General features: G+C 39.7%; 1 protein-coding gene across 1 annotated transcript in view; it reads left to right on the top strand.

The window, feature by feature from the left end:
- Nucleotides 1–21912, top strand: part of ptprb (protein tyrosine phosphatase receptor type b) — a 35390-nt gene extending 13478 nt beyond the window's left edge. Inside the window, exons 11-40 of the mRNA XM_084710537.1 lie at nt 1886–2152; nt 2281–2339; nt 2626–2830; nt 2928–3025; nt 3169–3334; nt 3415–3545; nt 3915–4062; nt 4153–4422; nt 5169–5341; nt 5555–5705; nt 6023–6123; nt 6462–6627; nt 6711–6992; nt 9232–9510; nt 11588–11737; nt 11936–12075; nt 12273–12409; nt 12530–12636; nt 12968–13073; nt 15158–15238; nt 16576–16593; nt 16696–16777; nt 16918–17008; nt 19512–19588; nt 19679–19813; nt 20286–20408; nt 20501–20664; nt 20850–20985; nt 21244–21364; nt 21727–21912. Coding sequence (XP_084566663.1) covers nt 1886–2152; nt 2281–2339; nt 2626–2830; nt 2928–3025; nt 3169–3334; nt 3415–3545; nt 3915–4062; nt 4153–4422; nt 5169–5341; nt 5555–5705; nt 6023–6123; nt 6462–6627; nt 6711–6992; nt 9232–9510; nt 11588–11737; nt 11936–12075; nt 12273–12409; nt 12530–12636; nt 12968–13073; nt 15158–15238; nt 16576–16593; nt 16696–16777; nt 16918–17008; nt 19512–19588; nt 19679–19813; nt 20286–20408; nt 20501–20664; nt 20850–20985; nt 21244–21364; nt 21727–21749 — 4187 coding nt within the window. The 3' untranslated portion in view covers nt 21750–21912. The remainder of the gene's footprint in view (nt 1–1885; nt 2153–2280; nt 2340–2625; nt 2831–2927; nt 3026–3168; nt 3335–3414; nt 3546–3914; nt 4063–4152; nt 4423–5168; nt 5342–5554; nt 5706–6022; nt 6124–6461; nt 6628–6710; nt 6993–9231; nt 9511–11587; nt 11738–11935; nt 12076–12272; nt 12410–12529; nt 12637–12967; nt 13074–15157; nt 15239–16575; nt 16594–16695; nt 16778–16917; nt 17009–19511; nt 19589–19678; nt 19814–20285; nt 20409–20500; nt 20665–20849; nt 20986–21243; nt 21365–21726) is intronic.
- The last annotated feature ends 225 nt before the right edge of the window (nt 21913–22137 follow it).

Raw genomic sequence — 22137 nt, 5'->3', positions numbered from 1 at the left:
CAGCCTTTAACTATTCAGCAACTTAAAGAGTTTTACATGAGACATAAAACACATTAAAACAATATAAATAAGATTTATAGAATCAAAGACAGTGGAGGATAAAAAAATCCTGTAATTTATCATAACATGACCAGCCTCTCTTCAAATTTCTATTCCGGACAACAGTCTGTTTTTGTTCACCTGTTTCACGTTAATTGGAGTTTAAATAATGCTGAATATTCACAGAATGAGTAAGAGTCTGTTTATGAGTTGTAAGAAATCATAAATAATCTTTAAGAAGGATTAGATGTTTAAAACAAAACAAAATGTTAATGGAGTTTGGCAGCAGTGAGACGGACAGTCACTGAACTCCAACTCCAGAGTGGATGTCCCTCCTAACTGATCAGCTGATTTATGAGAAAACAAGAAGCATCAGGAAATTTTAATCTCTGCAGATGACATCATGTGAAACTGTCAGATTGTCCAGTTCTCATCATCATTATTATTCTTATAATCAAAAATCATCGTTTACAAAAGGACACAATGCTGTTTTCTGAACCTTTATGGATATATAGAAGAACATCGTCAGAGTTATAAACATTTAAAGGTCCAGAGGGTAATGTGTGTGTGTGTGTGTGTGTGTGTGTGTGTGTGTCCGTGTCCGTGTCCGTGTCCCAGTCGGAGTGTATTATGTGATAACATCAGAGAGTTTTTAGAACAATACCCGAAATGCCAAAAATGTGACACTCCCAACGCTCCGCTCAAAGGCTTCCTGCTGCGCACACACACACACACACACACACACACACACACACACACACACACACACACACACACACACTTCCTGCTCAGAGCATCTATTGTGTTCCCACATAATGTCCCTGTTATTTTCAGGACAGAGTGTGTGTGCGTGTCTGTGTGTGTGTGTGTGTGTGTGTGTGTGTACTCACCTGCCAACCAATCAGCACTCAGGTAAACAAAACCAAACCCCGCCCCCAGTTCCCTCAAATAACCTCCTATTGGTCGACAGACAGAAGTCAGACTGGTCAGATTGGCGCCGTCCAGCAGGAACATTTTGGGAAACTTTCCTACTTCTATTTTTTCTGTTCAGAATGGGATTGATCGATTGATTGATTAGTCTGATGTCTGCGTGTTGAGTCAGGATGTGTTTAGCCTAGCTTAGCATGAATTAAGCAGGGTCTCATCAAAATAAAACATTAAGAGTGGAATTTTATTTTGTATTTTTTGTTATTGTGTGTGTGTTATTGGTTTGCTCACTGCAAACCAACCAAAAATTCGAGCCTGGTTCTGCTCGAGGTTTCTGCATCTTCCAGTTAAAAACTTGTTTTATTTTGGTGAAAAACATACAACACAATCCTGTTAAAAGAAAGTTTTCCCTAGGCCCATCTTTCTATTTAAAAATGCATGTTTCAGTTTGGTGAAACTTACAAAACAGTTAAAAAAGTTAAAAAAAAAAAAAAAATTCTAGGCTCGCATTTCCCTAAAAAAAATTCAGGTTTCTGTTGAAAAAGTATGTTAAACTTTCTAAAGTGCATCTTTCGGTTTGGGGACACAAAAAACAAAACAATCCTGTTGGAGGTTTTTCCTCGGCTCTGTGGTAAAGTACTCGCTCATGGTGGAATCTTCAGTTAATAATTAATATTATAAAGAGTTCAGTCTCAACCTGCTCTGTATGAAAAGTGACCTTTGATAACTTTGTTAGGATTTGGCTCTACAAATAGACTTGACTTAAATAAAGTTATGTGGTTTTGAATATTTGGACAACATGAGTTTTTAAGATATTGTCACTCACAGCGCCCTCTGTTGGATTCAACTTTTTGGAAACACACGGGAAACTCCCTAGAATACTTCCTCTTTTGTAACCGCCATCATCTTTTTCTTTCAGCTCCGGCGTCGGCCACCGAGGTAACCGTTGCTAACGGCGGCAGGTCGGATGCTCTGCAGGTGTCGTGGCGCCCGGCAGTGGGCGTGGTGGACAGCTACCTGGTCCGCCTTCAGGATGGGAGTAGGACCGTCCACACGCTGGCCGTGTCTAGCTCTTCGCCACCCGAGTGCTCCTTCAGCTCGCTGGTCGCCGGACGACTGTACTCAGTCGTCATAGTGACGAGGAGCGGCAGACTGGAGAACGCCACCACGGTTCAAGCACGGACACGTGAGTTAAATTTAACTTGTTTACTGTAACTGTGATCCTAAAGTCACAGCTAATTAAAACACAAAGCGACAGAGTGTATTTTTTGAAACAAACTTATTTTATTTTGTTGTATGTTTTCTGTCTTGCAGAACCTGCGACTGTTCAAAACCCAACAGCTGTTCACTCTGCAAGAGACGACTTCCTCAAGGTGTGTTCGTCAGAAACGTAATAACTAAACTATTTAACATTTTTGATAATACTGGTAATATTAGACGGTGCTGTAAAGCACCCTTGGGTGGGTAAGTTTCTTATGTTTGTAATTTTATACACGTTATACAGAAAAGTGAGTGGAATTTACAGAGGAATTTTCCCAAAAAACCTGCTCCAATTAAATCCAAGTAAATGTTCATTACACCTTTTATTGTATTATAAGAAACTTTTTTTTTTGTACAGTAACATCAGTAGTTGTATTTTTCCTCCCGTGTTGCGTTCAGGTGTACTGGCGTCATGCAGCTGGAGATCTGGATCGTTACGTTGTTCTGATCCGTTACAACCACAGCGTGCTGCAGAACAAGAGCGTCTCCGCCGGACACAACGAGTGCGTCTTCTCATCTCTGACGCCGGGCAGACTCTACACTGTCACCGTGGAAACCCGGAGCGGAGACTACGTCAGCAGCGTCTCCACAGATGGACGCACCTGTGAGTCAGAAACCAGGTTAACAAACACAACCTGTCTTTAATGTGTTTACTGTCTGTATCGTTATTGACTATTTCCATGTCTTGATTTTACCTTCAGTCCCAGCAGCTGTTGGGAATCTGTTGCTAGGCAACGCAGGAACAGGTGATCTGACTGTCACCTGGAGCCCCGCCCCTGGAGATGTGGACCACTATGAGGTGTGTATTTGCATATACAAAAAAAAAAAACTCTGAAAAAATCCTAACTTAGTTTCATCGTACTCGTCTTAACTTAAGACTTAAGATAACATTTTTCTGTAATAAAGGTCTTGTTGTTTAATCTTCTCGCCGCTCGTCTCCAGGTCACTCTGCTCTTCAACGACACACGTGTTTTCCCTCCGGTCACGTTGGGCAGTGAGGTGCGACGTCACCAGCTGACCTCTCTGACCCCCGGGCGGCTTTATAAGATCGTGGTGTCGACGTTCAGCGGGCCGTACCAGAGACCGCAGTTCATCGAGGGACGCACAGGTGAGACCATCGAGCACCTTCAACAACTTTATTTGAAACATCTGGAGTCCAGCTGTGCTGATCACAGACTCTCCTCTCAGTTCCCAGTGCCGTGAGGAACCTCCACCTGTTCCCTCAGCCCGGCCTGACGGACTCTGTCAGTGGACTGATGGTCTCTTGGACACCTGGAGATGGAGACCTGGACATGTATATCGTGTCTCTGTCCACCACGGTGAGTCCAAGTGCAATAAAATGTGTAACTCGGTTCTTTTCATTTTGGTTCAGTGTTTTTTCACACCCAACAGCGTTTGACACCCTGAGAAAACATGAAAGAAACTGAAGATCGTGTTCTTTTTAGCATATCTGCAGAACTTGGATAAGAAATGTTTTGTTTTCTGAAAACTGATCTTTGTGGAAGGATTCTGGTAAAAATAAAAAATAAAATAAAACCAGGCCGAACACCGATCCCAAGAATAAAAGTAGCACAAAAAATGGTTAATTTCTGATCGATAAACAAAATATGGATGATTGACAACCAGACGATGAGTAACCTGAGAGATGATGACGTTCTGAATATTCTGTCGCCACTTCCTGTCTCCAGGAGGGCGCCGCCATCGAGACGCGTCCTGTCCCTAAACACGTCTCCTCTCTGGAGTTCCTGGATCTGATCCCAGGCAACGCCTATACCATGACTGTCCAATCACTGAGCGGGATGCTGACCAATCGCAACACAGCAACCGGCAGGACTGGTAGGACACAGGACAATTGATTTGGGCAGTGAAATGTAGTGATTCTGATTAATATATTGATCATCGATGATTGTGTTTCCCCTCTCACAGCTCCGGCTGCGGTCACGGCGCTGCAGGCGGATAACGACCACACCACCCACAGTTTGACCGTCAGCTGGGAACGGCCGGTGGGCGTGTACGACGGCTACAGCCTGCAGTTATTGGACGAGGCTGGCGGCATTCTGGCCAATCGGTCAGTTTCTGTGGAGAGTCGCAGCGAAAATCTAGAGGGTCTGACGTCAGGCAAGTGGTACCGTGTGCGGGTGGTGACACTCAGCGGCGGCGTCCCGTCACTGGAGGCCACAGCTGAGGGACAAACACGTGAGTCACTGCATGAAACCACAGTACGAACATTTAGCTTTTGTCTCAGGTGGCATTTTATAAACTTCAGTCACACCTGGGGACAATTTTACCCTTTTGGATTTTGGGTTAATTTTGTAATTTCAACCTCCACTTCTACAACAAGTCTATAAACTGTTTAGTCAAAGTCGTCCCCAGATTACACCAAGAGGACATCTGTCCTATTGACTACCAGCAAAACTGCAGTTTTTGATTCCGCTGATTATAAAGCATGAAACTCTATTAAAATAAGACATCAGAGGATAAAAACTTACAAAGGTAATAGGAGGATTTTAAAAAACAGTGTATGCTGTACACGGTGATATTCTGTACTTCAATGTAATGTAGCATGAAAAATAAAAAAGTATCAAAATCAATGTTGTTGCTAATCACTGACATCACAGACTGTTAACCCCTCCCCTTCCAAAGAAATCCATTTAGCATTTAATATATTGAAAATATTTCAATCTGTGTGTTTTATTTTATAAAAATGAGGGATAACATCTCAAAACTGGCATTTAAAGGGTTAAAAATCTGAAAAGGAATGATTTTGTAGATATGATCAGAACTGAAGTTGGTTAAAAGATTTTAAGAAAAAAAAATGGAAAATAATATTTTATCAAACCCTCAGTTGTTACCAGGGAAACAGTGTTATGGCTTTAGACTTTAGATTTAGATTATTAAACACATGAAAACACTCTCTGTCTGTCTGTCTGTCTGTCGTTCAGGTCCGGCTGCAGTCAGTAATCTGACTCTCACCTCGTCCAACACCTCCTCTCTCTCATTCTCCTGGCGTCCCTCGGACGGCCAAGTCGACATCTACAACCTGTCGCTCTACATTGTCGCCGAGGCAACAGCCAATCACAAGCAGGCTGCAGGGAGCAGGAAGGAGCATCATCAGGTGGGATTAAGATTAAAATTCAGTGTAAATACTTTATATTCCTACACTTTTATGTTTGTACATTGTTGTCTTTATTTTTCTCATGTTACACCAGTGTGTGCCGTCATAATTGTTTGTTTGTGTTCTCTGCAGCAGACACTCTTGAGTAATATATGAATGATAAATGGCGCCTCCTGTCACCATGTGTAACCCCTGCTGTCCTCTGTGCTGCAGACTGTTGGCAAGCTGGTGGACCTGCAGAACGTCAGTCCAGCTGCAGACAGCTGTGTGTTCTCCGGCCTGCAGGCAGGACGTCTGTACAGACTGCAGGTGGTGAGCTGGAGCCGAGGCATGAGCAGCGACTCGTCTGTACTCGCCAGAACCGGTCAGTCAGCATGTTGTCATTATTATTATTATTATTGTTGTGATATTAGCCCTTTATTTTTACTTTTACTTTTATCTTTTTCCATCACGCTTTTGTCTTTTTTCTTTAAATTTCTCCCCTTCTTTCTTCTCTCCTCTCTCGTTCCATGATAATTTTCCTTTCCTCTCCGATCTTCTTTCCTCACTTCGTTTGTGCTTCAATCCTCACCTCATTTTCTTCTTTGCCTTACTCCTTCTTCTTACTCTTCCTCCATATTCTTCCCCCTTGTTTTCCCTCCTTACCATCATTATCATCATCACTTTTTCTTTTCTCTGCAGTCCCGTCCTCAGTTTCGTCTCTTGAGGTTCAGAGTTCAGGACGGACGGACAGACTGACGGTCAGCTGGCTGCACGGAGAAGGAAGCTGGAGCAGCTATCAGGTAAACAGACACTTTATTAACCAGGTGAAAGTCTCTGGATTAAAAATTATTCAGATTTCCTTTTTATTTTTTTTCTAATGAATCTTGTCTAATATATTTTCATGTTGTATTTATTTGAAATCAAATCGCAGTGTATTAAAACTAGTTTGCAGACTTAAATTATATTTATTTATCCCATTTTTTGTTTTCTTTATAGCTGTTTTGTATCTTTCCCTTTTCTAACTTAATATAATAGTTAATATCCAGTTGCACAAAAATCCCTATGGAAAAAGAAATGTCAGTGAGGTTTTGAATGAGATTTTCTACCTCTGTATTAAATTCTGTTCTTGTGTTTTCAGGTGGTTTTGTACGACGTCTTTGGAGCCACTCTGGGAGCCCAGACGCTTGGGGCCGAGCACACGAGTCACATGTTCTCTGGGCTGATCCCTGGTAGGCTGTACCGTGCTGAGGTCATCACACACAGCGGAGAACTGACCAATGACGTCTCAGCACTGGGACGCACCTGTAAGTCAAGAATAAATACTCAAATACACACAAACACACACTTTCAAAGTATAAATACTGATAGTACTGTTTTTTCACTCCAGCTCCGGAGCCGCCCACCCACCTGTCCGTCAAACAAGGCCCGACCAATGACACGATAGAGCTATCGTGGTCCAGTCCCACCTCTGGAGACTACGACAGCTTCATGCTGCAGTGGACGCCTCTAGACCACCTGTCCATCACGCAGACGCAACGGACTGGCCGAGTGGTGGGTGGGATGTTTCCAGGGCGACAGTACAGCTTCACCGTGGTGACCATTAGTGGTGACGGAGCCAGGGACGGGCCCATGGTCCAGAGCCAGCCAATCCAGAGGAGCGTCAGGACAAGTAGGTGGAAAAAATCTTCAACTAAACTTTTACAACTTCAGTATTTCGAAGTTTTGTAAGGAGTATTTTTGAACTTTGGACAAAGAGCTAGCAGTTTCTCCCTGCTTCCAGTCTTTATGCTAAGCTAGGCTAACTGTGTCCTGACTCCATCTCTTTACAGACATTGATATCAACACTTTTACCACTTTACCTTGCTGTCAGACAGTCTTTTCTGACAGGAAACCGCTGTTATATAAGCTTAATGTTGCTCTCACCAAACCAACCAAACTCCATCGACAGTAATTTTAGTTCACAGGACACAGGAGTGTCTTGCCTACCAATGCCATGATTAGTTAGTTTATTTGTGTTATGTGTAACTTCAGTGAATCCAAACTAACCATTTAAAACACTGAAGTTGCACAATAACACGAATAAACTAACAGATCAAGGCAGCAGTGGACCAACAAGTCCTGTGTTCTGTGAGCTAAAATTACTGTTTTTGTCAATGGAGTTTGGTTCGTTTAAAGAGGTTAGATGGATATTCAGTTTCCTGTCAGAAAATTAATAAAAATAATAAAAATAGTATAAAATATTTTTGCATATGAAGTTACCTGCATAACCACTGTTATATAAGCCAAAGCCATTTATGCCAAATTTCACTCTCTCTGGTATTTTATGAGCCAAACAACTGATCAATTAAAAGAAAAACGCCATATATTGAAATACATATCTGTTTTAATGTGTGTATCCGCGTGCAGAATTTTGAAAACAAATGAACTTTTCAGGTTGTTTCTGGCTTTATGTTGTTTCAAATCAAGTAAATCTTTACATTTCAAAACATGTGACTTTATAAACAGCTGGTTGATAAAATAACGATAATTCAAACTGTCAGAAAAGCTACAACACTCTTAGCAGGTCAGACCAGTTCCTCCACACTGGGAAACAAACTGGGAAATCACGTCTCTGTGGAGCTGGTTTTTCCCACTTTTTGTTGTTTGAACAGGAAAGAAACAAACACAAACTGTTGACACAAAGTTGGAGGAACACTGAGGTCATTTTGAGCTGCAGCATTTTAACTTCCTGCAAAACAAAGACGCTTAAAATGTTTCCGAGCATTTAATTTACTTAAATGAGTTGATGCTGTTTCTCAAAGTGACCACTAGATGGAGACAAAAGAAAGGCTCTGAAAGTGAAACGAGAACAAACTGCTGTCTGTGTGTGAATTCATTTTTAATCACGGCCTGTTTGTGTGTGAGGACTCAGCCGCAGGGATCCAAACTGATCACCAGAAGCAATAAAAAAAAATAAACACACACTATAAATATGTATAAAGTGACCTAGTTTCTCATTTCTTTCAGTTGAGGTCGGCCTCCTGATGCAATATTTACCAGACACACCCAAAGGTTTCATTTTTGTGAACACGCACTGACCTGTTGTGTTGCTCCTGATCATACAGAGGATACAAAAAATAACCTTGTCACATATATGTACATTAAAAAACACATTGACACAGTAAATGTAAAAGTTAAAGTGTCGCTGATGAAATCATTGAGAACAGGAAGTGACGATGAGGTTCTTAAAATGTGTTAAATCTAACTTCAGGAAACTCAGGGACAGTTTTATCCTGACATCTGGTTCTGATCTGAGTAAGATGAATGTCTCTCCGTCCTCTCGTTCATCATCGCTTTAAGAGGCACTTTTATATTCGTCTCATCGGGACAAACAAACAGACTCATCAGTCAACAGACTGTGTGGTCTGTAGTTTGTATTAATACGACTGTCTGTGAAGACAAACAAAGAAAAACACAAACTGTGACTCAGCAAAAAAAAAAAAAAAAAGAACAAAAAATGAAACAAAAACGTGTTCTACGTCAGTGGACCAGAAAATAAAATACTACTGGACTAAATCTCCTCTTCTCTTCTTCCTTTATACCCACTTCCTTTCCTGCTCTTCTCCCTTTTTCTCCTCCTTTCCTCCTCTCAATTTGTCTTCTTTTTCATCTCCTTTTCTTCTCTCCTATCCTCTTCATTTCCTTCAAACTTCCTTTCATCCTCTCCTCTCCTTGTGCTTCCTTCTGTCCTCCATGTCCTCTTTCCATCTTCCTCCTCCTTTCTGTCTCCTTTCCTCTCCTTGTCTCCTCTCCTCATCTCCGCCTCCTCTCTCCATCATGTCTCCACTTACCTTGTCTCCTGTCCTCCCCATCATGTCTCCTCACCTCGTCTCCTCTCACCTTGTCCTCGTCTCGTTGTCTCCCATCAGGTCCATCTCCTCTGAAGTCCATCCACTGCTTCCCCCTCTCCTCATCCTCCCTCTCTTGCTCCTGGTCGCCTCCACTTGCTGACTTTGACTCCTATGAGGTTGAGTGTCGTCGCCATGACGATGGGGAGCTGACCTCTGCACTGAGACTGGCAGGTGGTGTCACCGCGGTAACACTGGACCACTTGGAGGCGTACAGGAAGTACTCTGTGACGGTCCGAGTGTCTTCGGCCGGACAGACAAGTCCACCAGCGACACACACAACTGTCACCATGATAGACCGTGAGTACACACACACACACACACACACACACACACACACACACACACACACACACACACACACACATCCTGAGGTTCTGTAGTTCAGTCTGGTGTTTAAATAAACTCTGTCTCCCAGGTGAGCAGTCCTATTTAAACAGAGACACACTGAGGGAGGGAGGGAGAACAGCAGACCATTTATTCATAAATTCATCATTAAAGGGACATTTCACACTTTTTCAAGTGTGGTTGTAAGAGGTATTTATCCTCAGTCAGTGTGTTACCTCGACACGCCCCCAGCTTGGAGAAGCAGCAGGAGCACCAGTGTGGGAAGCTAAACAATGTAATGCTGAATAATGAAATAAATATCAGTTTGAGTGTGCGTTATATTTAGAATATCATCACCACTTTACCTTGCTGTCAGACAGACTTTTCTGTGATGCTGCTGTGATAGAAGCTAAATATGGAACTATAACTAGTTTGTGTGTTTTAAATTTAGTAATACACCAGTCTCCATTAACATTACACACAGGCCTAGTTCGAAGGGAAAATCACCACTTTTCATGTGGATGTCCAGTCAGTGTTGATGGTAAATGTCCTGCTGCAAAATCTGTTCTTCCGGCATCCAGTGATGTCACAGTGATGTCACAGATGTTAAGAAAGAACTACAGGCTGTTTCAACTTGGATTTCTCTGACTTTTCTTGGTAGCCAGGTGTCGTGTTAGCTGAGAATTTCTGTCACCTAATTCTACATTTTGTCCAACAAAGTAATGGCTTTAGTCCAGGGTGGTGATACACAGCAAACTGGATGTCTGAATGCTGCCTGCAATGCATCCTGGTACATGTAGGAGGTGCTGCATGGCTCTGTGAGCAGGAGAACTCTTAGACATCCACATGAAAAGTGGTGAATTTTCCCTTTAAGAACAGCTGTTGCAGGACAGAACAAATGACAAAGGAGAACTTTATTTAGTGTTAATGTGAAATACGACGCGCACACACACTTTATTTATCTTTTAATCTTGATGTGTCACTTCCTTTGTTTTTTTTTCTCTCTGCTCTTTATATTAAAAAGTCACTGTGACCCAAAAACACACAGAAAACTTTTCTCCTTCTTCTCTTTACAACCTTTTCTTTCTTTGTTCCCCTCAGTTCTCGTCCGTCTGTCCTCCCCTCTCTGACTTCTCTCTGCCTGTGTTACATTATAAATCATCCTGACACAACTGGACTGCGAGACAGAAACAGAAAACAGAGAACAAAAATAAAAAGGCGACGACGACGACTCTGGAAAATCCCAGAGAAAGTTTTTTATTAGTGACAGTAGAGAGAGAAGGAAGAATAAACCCAGAGAGTTTCTCTGTTTGGAGGTCGTTCCTTTCTGAAGAGAGAAAATTAGAAAACTGTATTTAAATTCATTTATTTTGTCATATTTATGATGTACTATCTGATAATTTTATAACAGGTTATAATAAAATATTTTACTATGTCAGAATTATACTTTCTCACTGTGAGCTCTCATCATTTTAAAATAGAATTTTAAAACAGTAGTAAGCAAAACAAAATTACTAAATCATAAGTCAAAATATGAGTTAACTGTCATAGTTAGACATCAAGTCAAAAATTTGCTTTCTCATAATTTAAAATAACTCATCATAATTCCAAGAGTTTGCTTATTTATTTATACTTTATACTTACTTATTAAAAATTACCGTGTAGTGAGTCACGTACAATCTCTTAATTTTTAAATAATAAATCATAATTACAGAACTAGAAATTCACTAATCTGTCAAAATTATGGGAACATAAATCATAATTCAGTAAAAAATTATGCAATAGTAATCCAAATTTTTGTCCCAGTATATTTTTTAATTTTCATCCTGTGTAACTTTTCATATATTTTTTGATTTTCTTGGCAAAATTAGGCTTCCATACTTTCCTACTTTTACAAAATATCAAATACAGAGATCTGCATGTTACAACTAAACAGACAGAAAATAAAATATAAAAGACACAAAAAGATAAAAAACAACAAATGAAATAAACTTCATGCTGTTTATTTTATTTGATTGACAGTTTGTTTAATAAATCCGTTTCCTTTCAGGTCCTCCGGTCCCGCCCCCCAGCGTTCGTGTCAGCGAGAAATCGTCTAAGGTCACGTCGTCCTCCATCTTGTTCCGCTTCAACTGCTCCTGGTTCAGCGACGCCAACGGAGCCGTCAGATATTTCACCGTCATCGTGGCCGAATCTGATGGTACAAACACGTTTAAAAGCTTTTACATCACACATACAGAGATTATTTATATTGATATTTATGGGCAGAGAAAACCTCATGTATTCATTTATTTATTTATTTGAACACAACAACTATCATAAAAGTTGCCTCATGTTTTTTGGACCTCACTCTTATTAGTATCAGCTCCTCCACTGACTTTTCTATCACTTCTAACAGCCAATGAGATGCTGCAGCCGGAGCAGCGCCACCCTCTGCCCTCCTACCGCGACTACATCAACAACTCGTCCGTCAGAGCGTATCAGACCGCCTACTTCGCCAGCCGCTGTCCACAGGACGCCGACACGTCCGCTGGACAGGTAACAACAACAGTTAGTGTTTTTGTTATAATGGTAACAGTATTAAAGGTTTGGTGGAAACAGTGAGGTACGCAAGAGTTTATCTAAGAAAACAAACATTATTTTATTTCTGTTTAAATTAAAAATAATTCACAGGCATTAACAGAAAAACACAATTGTGCTTATTGAGTGGATCCAATCAATCAATAATCAATCAGGTGGTGGAGGTGAATCTGGGAGCAGGAGGGGATCGGCTGGGCGGGACCTGTGATCATTACCATGACGACGACCTGTACCTGAGCGACAGCTACGGGGGCTTCTGTGACGGGCCGCTTAAAGCCAAAACCTCCTACAGGTACCACACACACACACACACACACACAGGCTTCAAGTGCAGAGTCAAAATATGATTAACTGATTGATTGATTGATTGATTGATTGATTGATTGATGGATGTGTGTGTGTGTGTTTTCAGGCTGAGTGTGCGAGCGTTCACCAGACTGTTTGATGAAAACCACAGGGAGTTTAGTCAGCCGCTCTTCAGCGACACGTTCCTGTCCTCGCCGCTCAGGACGCACGCAGGTGAGACACACGATTATTATCGCAATTATTTCAGTAATCCAGTATTCTGCCAATTATTCCATTGATTAATCAAGTAATCGAATAAGAAATACTTTTACTTTATTAAAGAGAGAAAAATGAAACTGAAAAACTAACTGGTTTCCTTTGTAGAAACATATTTATACAACATACTACATTATAGTGTAGACCTACTGTAATACATAAAATAATTAATTAAACAGTGTGATACTATATCACTATCTGGTTATTAATCTTTTAATTGATCACTGAGGCTCATAGTGTGAACGCAGCCTAACGGTTCTCACTCTGTGTGTGTTGTTGTGTGTGTCAGAACCTCTAGGGGGCGTTGTGGAGGGTCTGAGTGCCGGGATGTTCCTGATCGGGATGATGGTGGCTGTGGTTTCTCTGCTGGTCTACAGACAGAGGCTACGCAAAGTGTGAGTGCACAAACACACACACACACCAAACACCAACATGTTCCACGTTCTCTGACAGTGTTGCATAGACCCTTACACATAAAGGTTCTAACTAGAACAATATAGGGTTTTTGAGCTTATTCCCATAGGGGAACCATTTACAGTTCCTCTCAGAACTTTTTTTTTTTTTTTTTATAAAAGTTCACTTACAACCCTTTCAAAGAGTTCTACCTAGAACAAAACATAAAGGGTTATACCTAGAACCATCTGTGAAAGGTTTCATTTACAACCCCCTGTTAGAAGTTCTGCAGAAGTTCTATGGTGCAGTGGTTCCACCTAGAACCCTCTATGGAGGTTCCATTCATAACCTTTCTAAGGGTGCTAACAAAAATCTAACCAGGGTTTCTATTGAGAACCGTTTTATATTCCAAGAGTTTTATCTAGAACACATCCAGGAGGTTCTAATGAGAACCTTACATTACGGTACAAAGAACCCTTCACAACCCCTTGATGAACAGGGTTTCATCAGAAGCAAATTGTTCTGGGTAGAACCACAGCCCTTTGGGAAGAACCCTTTTGGAACCCTTATTTCTAGGAGTGTAGCATCTAAAGAGCTGCATGTTTCAGATGTTTGATCGTAGATCGATTAAATTTTACATGATCTATCAAATTCCTAACAGCCAATTAATTGACCATTGATTAATGATATCCATAATTCTCATTCTTGACTGATCTTTTGATTTATATATTTATATTTAAATATGTATTAATCATTTGATCTTAAAAATTTAAGTAAATATTTAAAAATTCAGATCCCAGGTTGATGTCTTGTTTGTTTTGTCCAACTTAAAGTCCAGAAGCTAAAAATAATCAATATAAAGTTAAAGCAGAAGTAGATGAAGAAATCAGGCGAACATTTAAAAGCGACAGACTGAAGTCAGAGGAGTTTTGTTGTTATTACTAAATCGATTAGAGCCTTGCACGCAGTGAAACTAATTGTTTCAGCTCAAGAGGAGAAGATCAATATCACTCTCATGTCTGTGTGTTAAGAAGCAGGAGGAAACAGTTAAGACTCGATCTGTCTGAAGTTAAAAAATAAAGCTAAAAAACACCTCTAAATCTCAGCGATCAGCATGTAGTAAACATCAATCTGTGGTTTTACAGAGCCAGACAACCAGTGGAGACGCTGCACAGAAGTACTGGGTTGGAGGATAAACTGTTGTTTGTCAATAAGTATTTGCACCACATAACTCTCTAAAACCACAAACTGACACTTTTATATTTATGTTTTCTGTGCTGATTAAACAAAAGAGATACAACATGTTGCATTAGTGAGGTTTAGAGGTGTTGGGGTGTTTCTCTTTGTGCTTTTCTGATTCCAGTCTTCATGCTAAACTAAAGGCTAATGACGTCCTGACTGGAATCAATCTGAACATCTCACTGAGTATGTTTAGGTGCACACAATTTTTCAAATATTCTGAATTTGATACAGGTCCCATAAACCAGCCTCAGTTTTGTTAACTAATAATTTTCATCACGGTTTTCGTCAACAACATTTTCTCACCAACAACAACAAAACAATGATGTCAAAAACTATGATGCTATCTATTAGGAGTGTCGTGATTCTCCAAATTCACTTTGATTTAAACGTTTATATTCAGTACTGACTGCCAAATAAGTTCTTCTTTAAAAAGATCATCTCTGGTAATCAAATATGATATAACACAATAAAGCTAGCCTTTGCAGAAGTTGAGGCAGCAGTAACCAAAGTTACAATACACATGACAACTTCATCATCTGTTTCTATGGCAACAGCCTGACCAGTTTCTCAGTTACACCAGGAGTCTTTTATTCTGAGGAAATCTGGGGAGAACTACTTTGGAAAATGTCATTCATACATTTACGTTTAAATTATTTACATTTAAATGTTCTGTAGATAATATTAAATAAGTCACAGGTTAAATGCGATATAAACTAAAGATACAAAATAAAGAAATATCATTAAAAATCTACTGAAACTGTCAGCAACAACAGCTCTGATGTCTGTTTATTGCAGTAGGTTCTGTGCAGATGTTTTCTCATGTATGTTCTGTGTGTGTGTTCAGGGCTGTGCAGGAGAACCCGGTGGTGAGGATGAGTATGTGGAAAGACGTTCCAACTTCAGGACTATATATGGGCGTCAGGAGGTAAGAGTGTGTGTGTGTGTTTAATTATTATTCTTCAGAGTGTGTGTGAGTGAGATCCAATACCTCCTACATCCAATATGTGAGTGTTTGAAGTATTAGTTTTCCAATAAAGTGCTTCATCTCTCTCTCTCCAACATTACCTCATCACTCACCCTCCACAGTCCACAGCATCTGTTAATTACTCTCTCTCTCTCTGTGTGTGTGTGTGCGCGTACGCGTGCGTGCAGGTAGTTATTTATTTACAGCAGACACTGACACAAAGCTTCACAAATAGCTGTAAAAGCTCATAGATATTGTTTTTACATGATCTTTTTTTGTTTCACCTGCTCGGTTGACTTAAGTTAATTTTCGTGTTTAATCTAGGGCTGCAAAGTCTAAAAAAAAGGTCAGAAAATAGTTAAACATCTAAGGTGATGTCTTTAAATGTTAAAAGCACAAAGATGTTCAGTTTTATGTGATAATAAATGAAGAAATCTCCATATCTGATGGGCTGAAAGGAGCATTTTATGTCGTTTTGCATGATAAATTACTTAAAGAATGAATCAGTTTAATTATTTTTTTGCTAGATTTACCTGCCCAACATGGCTGTTACCTTCCCTGGACAAAGCTGACAATCCTTATTGTTGAGCTCTGATGCATATTAACAAAATCTGCTGCTCAATATTTTATTTCTGAAATCAAAAATCACTAAAAACAGACATTTAACAGACAAACTGCACAAATAAAACATGTTTTTTAAATGTTGGCAAAGCAGTTAAAACATTAGCTTTAGCATAGCTAGCTCCAGTGCGCTAACAGGAGCATGTTGCTTCATGTCTCACACCGTCGCTGTGGAGTTCGGTGGTTTCTGGTCATAGAGAGTTAAAAGGCTACTGAAATCACACATCCAGAGGTTCACGTCACTGCCAACAAATAATGTCCTCTTCCTTTTTAGACAAATTCATTCAATCATATTTCTATCTGATGTGTCTCAAACATCACATGTCGACTCTGTAGTCCATCAAAGCTAAGTAAAAATTATGGTTTAAAAATGTGTATTTTGATTAACATTAAGAGACTCTGAGACACTTTGAAAAATAAAATGGCTGCTCACTACAATGATGATTTGACCTGGACAGACACGATCACTCTAACCTGTACTTTGATAATAACACCTACTAATCACCTACTAATTATTCCCAAATAATTATAAATATTAACTATTAGAGCTGCAACAATTAAATAATCACCAACTATTTTGATATTTAATTAATCAGTTTGAGTAAAACTTGATTAATAAGCTGCCTGTATGATAACAACTTAAATATCAACTAAATTGTCTTTTCTTCTTGTTGCAGCAATCGTCGGGTCACCAGGTGAGAATCTCTTGTTGATATTTCAGTCAGAGTCAGACACGTCTGTCAGGTTGAAGTGGTTGTTTTCATGACTAAAGTCTGTCTGTGTGTCTCCACGTCCAGTCCGATCAAAGCCTGCCACTTTGAGTCCCATCTGTCCAAACTGCAGGCCGACTCCAACTACCTGCTGTCTGAGGAGTTTGAGGTAAAACAGTCGAATATCATTTCACTGCAACATCAAGATATAAGTTAGTTTACATCAAACTGTTTAAAAAAAGGTTTTGAAAGGATGAAACACTGATGGATTTGTTTTACGTGAGAGTGAATCATGTTCTGTTTGTTCAGGATCTGAAAGACGTCGGCCGCAACCAGACGATGGACGTCGCTCGACTGCCAGAGAACCGAGGAAAGAACCGCTATAACAACATCCTGCCATGTGAGTACTGCTGCAAGAGTGTGTGTGTGTGTGTGTGTTAAATTAAAAGTGCTTTAATTGTCTCCACTGCAGCAACGAATTAAAATAAGACATTAAAGTAAATTATATTAATATAGAACTTGATACAAATGGATCCTAGAAATAAATTAATAAAGTCCCTCGGTGTGAAAAAATAAACCGATCAATGTGAAAATCATTACAATGATAATGACACTGTTAAGAGCTTTAATTAACGAGACAGGACCTGTTCCCATGGCGACAGGCTGAGGCTTGAGGTAATAAAAATATTAATATCTGCACAACTGCACTGAGCTGCAGCACAAACTGTCGTGAGAAAAAAAAAAATCTAATTTACTGTAGATTCAGATCTTTATCCTCGTCTTTTCCCCGACAACTGTGATAATTTTCCTGACATTTTCACATTTTTCTAAGATAATTTGGGTTGGATTTTAATAGAGCTGCGACTAATTTTCATTATCGTTTAATCTGCCAATTACTTTCTTGATTAATCAATTAATCATGGTTATTTTAGGATTTATAACAATAAATAAATTACAGATTTCTCCTTTAAAAAGGTAATTATACCCAGTCTAATTCTGTATGGTTGGTTACTATAACATAATAGCAAAAAATGACACTGACTAATAAAAAAAAATAAAATAAACAGCATTAATATCACTCCGTTTAGTCAACAGAGTCCAGGTCATGCACACTTTCTGCTAATGCAACGTGCAAGAGAGAGAAAACAAAAACAAGATGGTTGTTCTTCTCTACAGGCCGTCAGCGATGACGCTAAATCCTTCCCTCATTCACATCGTCCCTATACAGTAAAGTGGTCCAGAGCAGTAAATTGAGATTTCAGAAATGTTTGAGTCACTGTCCGTCTGCGTCATCGCTGACAGATGAAGAGTCGCTCAACTGTAATTTTCTCATGTATAAAATGCAGCACGTGGCTTCGTGGACGTATTTACACGCTCTGACTTCACTCATTCAAATAAAAAGGTGGATAGTAAATATCTTGTGTAGTGAAGAGTAGGGCTGCAACTAACAATTAGGTTATTTTCCCTTAAAAAAAAAAAAAAAAAAAAAAGACTCAAACCAATTAATCAATATCAAAACAGTTGGCAATTCATTTTAATTCATAACAGATAAATCAATTAATCATTCACTTTTTCCTGCTCTCTACTTAAATAATTCTCAAAATTAATTTCATGTCAACTTAATAACATGAATCCATTGTTTTCTCTCCATTTCCTTCATTAGTTTGAAATATCGGTTTAATAATATTTTCATTAAATGTTACAGAAAGATATTTACATAAAACTAATAGCGCGTTTTAAATCAAATTAAGGAGCTGATATCTGCGTGTGTGTTATATTTAGAGTTGTGTATTTATCAGCATCACTGTTTAGAATAAAGTAATTAACTGTCAGTCATGTGTAACTGCAATTTTCTATACGAAGAGAAAAAATATCATCTGTGACTCGAGGTGATGAATTTAACAACAGCAGCTCTATAATTACACACACACACACTCATAGTAAAATGAATCATGGTCGTTTCTCTTTCTTCTGTTTGGTGTGTGTGAGTCATAGCTGAACCTCTTCACATTTAAAGACATTTAACATTTTAACAAATATTCTCACATACAATAATAAAAGCAGCTGTGAAGCTGGTAAACGTGATGAAAGTTGGTGTCATTTAGAAAAAAAAACTGCAGTTTCAGTCACTTTGAGTTATTATATAGAACAGTAACTGAAGGGTTTTCTGCTTTTCTCCATTTCATGTCGTCATAAACTGAACATGTTCAAGGTTTAGACTGTTGGTTCAACAAAAAATGTGATTTTAAAGATGTAAAATTGAGTGTTGGGACACTGTGATGTGCTATTTTTCCAGAATATTTTCCTTTTTTCTGTTAGTTTCAACACAGTTCACCCGAAAATGAAAATTCAGTCATTATCTACTCACCCTCATGCTGACAGAAGATCAAGTTTAGTTTTTCAGTCCACAGAAGCTACAAGATCTACAGTGAAAATTCAGGATAAATATGTGGTGGAACACGGTGGCACTTCATGTTTTTATTCTGTTCTTTTTTGAAAACTAAAAAACTAAACCTGACCTTCAATCAGCGTGAGGGTGAGGAGATAATGACTGAGTTCTCATTTTCGGGTGAAATGTCCCTTTAATTGCAATTAGTTTGACTGAAATGACAGTTGCCATATGCAATACGATTCGTAGAAATGATCAGGTTTGCGATTGTGATTTTATTGCAGTAGCGATTACTTGTGCAGCCGTAATAGTGGCGGAACAGAAAAAGACAAAATTGTTTGTATGACAGTGAACTGTCAACTAAAACAGAATGATTGTGACGGCTCTTGTTGTTCTGTGTTTGCTGGATGTGGAAGTTGAAAAAGGACTTTGTGCGGTTCTTCTGTGCCAAAGTCGCCTCCCAAAAAATAAAATAAATCTCACGTCATGTGAATAATAATTTTCTTTTTTGTAGATGACTCCACCAGAGTGAAGCTGTCGTACCTGGAGGACGACCCCTGCTCTGACTACATCAATGCCAGCTACATACCTGTGCGTACACACACATTCAGACATATTAAACACACACTGACACACAGATACACATACTAACAACGCCCTCCTCTGCGTGTGTGTGTGTAGGGTAATAACTACCGCAGGGAGTACATCGCCACCCAGGGCCCGCTGCCCGGGACTAAGGACGATTTCTGGAGGATGGTGTGGGAGCACGGCGTCTACAACGTCGTCATGGTGACGCAGTGTGTGGAGAAGGGACGGGTGAGTCACTGACAGTTTAATTTTGGGTCGTCTTATTTTGGTCCATCGAACATTTTAGCCAAAAGTAAAATATCTCAACATCCACACGCCAGATTTATTTTATATTCCCAAAGAAGAATCCTGTTAATTATGGAAACCTGTTTGTTTAGGGGACAATATTATATTATTTTTAAAATGTAATGGACAGATTGATATGTTTTGAATGAAGGAATAAAAAACATTAGATGATATCTGCAATTGTAAAAAGTTTATTTAAACAAGCATTTTACACTTGAGTTAAAGATGTCAGATTTCTTACAGGTTAATAATAGACCAACCTGAGAACGGAGTGAATATCAACAGAACATATGAAATAAGATAATCAGACTGCTACTATGCCAACTGTAAAAATATGTCAGATCAAACAAAAAGAATTTAACAGTTGCAGCTGCAGACCCCTGAACTATAAGAAGGTTGTGTTTGTGTGTTTCAGGTGAAGTGTGATCAGTACTGGCCTGCAGACAGAGAGCCGCTGTACTACGGTGACCTGGTGATTCAGATGCTGTCAGAGTCCGTCCTGCCTGAGTGGACCATCAGAGAGTTCAAGATCACCTCGGTACCTGATCTTTACCTCCTGCTCTTCCCTTCGGCCGGACAATCTGTAATCAAAGGTTTTATTAATAATATACAATCAATAAATCCCAACAGGAGAGCGGCTGCAGTTACCCTCGTGTGCTGCGTCACTTCCACTACACTGTTTGGCCCGATCACGGCGTCCCAGAGAGCACTCAGTCCCTGATCCAGTTTGTCAGGACGGTCCGGGACTACGTGGACCGATCACCCAGCACCGGAGCCACCATCGTACACTGCAGGTGTGTGAGAGACAGCTACCTGATTGGCTGGGAGTTGCCAAAGCTCTCTGTAAAAGATAACATGCAGATTAATTGACTTTTTAAATAATTCTGTCAGTTGTTTTTTGAAGCAAAAATGTTGTAGCATCTCCAGTGTGAGGACCTGCTGTTTCACAGTTGACTCTGTGTGTGTGTGTGTTTGTTAGTGCTGGTGTTGGGCGTACAGGGACATTCATGGCCTTGGATCGGGTTCTGCAGCAGTTGGACTCCAAAGGAACCATCGACCTGTACGGATGTGTGTTCGACCTCCGCCTGCACCGCCAACACATGGTCCAGACTGAGGTAAGACCTGTCACGCTGACCTCAGATCTAAATGTGAGGAAATAACACTTCAGGTATAATAAGTGGCTTTTGAGTACTTATTTGGCAGAAAGACAAAGTCACAACAGAATCATACAATAGGATTAAACAGCTGTGTATTTTAACATTCATCAGACACAGAGCAACACAGGCATACTGCAACAGTCATGTTTTCTGTCCGCTTATCAAGGTGTTCATTACACATTTCAGCTAATTTCCTTCCGTGTGTGTGTGTTGCAGTGCCAGTATGCCTTCCTGCACCAGTGTGTACGGGACGTCCTGAGAGCCAGGAAACACCGCAGTGAACAGGAGAACCCTCTCTACCCCATCTACGAAAACTTCAACCCTGAGTACTGCCGCGGTGAGTCAACATGAAAGCTTTCACTGTCAGAATGATCACGTCCAAAACCCAACCAGTCTGAAAAATGGTCGGACAGTCCGTTCAACCGAAAACTCTCTCTACAAGCAGTTGTTAGTCCAGTGGCTGCTGGTTCTGAATCTGAGATTAACCTTTCACTAGTTTATCTTTCTGGCTTTACACCAAATGACATTTCACTGTTGTAGAGAAATTTCAACTGTAAGAATAAAATCATGAGTTTGACTGATGAACTTTACAGGAAATAAAAATCAAGGAGTTAGACTGCAAATGTGTAATTATAATTATTTATAACACTACAAAAAAATACACAATAAGTGGTGACTAATTTTTTTTTGTCTCCACAGATTTTATCTACACTGGACGCTAAACAGACGACGGTTTCCATGTCATCGAGAGAGAAGAAACTCTGCTACGTTAGCTCATCCTGACTTAATTAAAACTGTGAGTTGACAGAAAATGTTTGCTGCACATTAGAAGAAAAGTAAAACTCAATGTATAAAAGCAGGCAAGAAAACAAACGATTTGAAACAAATTCACTGCTTTTACATCAAGATCTTCTTGACTTATATCTATATCTGAGATGGAAGTTCATGGAAGTTTAACGCCGACAAAACTACAGAAAATAAATTAAAGCTTTAACTGTTTCAATTCATCAAAACTTTGGCATTACAAGTAAACTTTTTTAATTGGATACAGTCTTAGTAGATTACTAATGTCTTCTGTTGACTTGTTCTAAATCAAACGTCAATTTAACT

The sequence above is a fragment of the Lutjanus erythropterus genome, chromosome 22 (assembly GCF_056507025.1).
Source record: "Lutjanus erythropterus isolate fLutEry1 chromosome 22, fLutEry1.hap2, whole genome shotgun sequence".
Classification (NCBI taxonomy): Eukaryota; Metazoa; Chordata; class Actinopteri; order Lutjaniformes; family Lutjanidae; genus Lutjanus; species Lutjanus erythropterus.
This window is presented reverse-complemented; position numbering and strand designations above follow the sequence as displayed.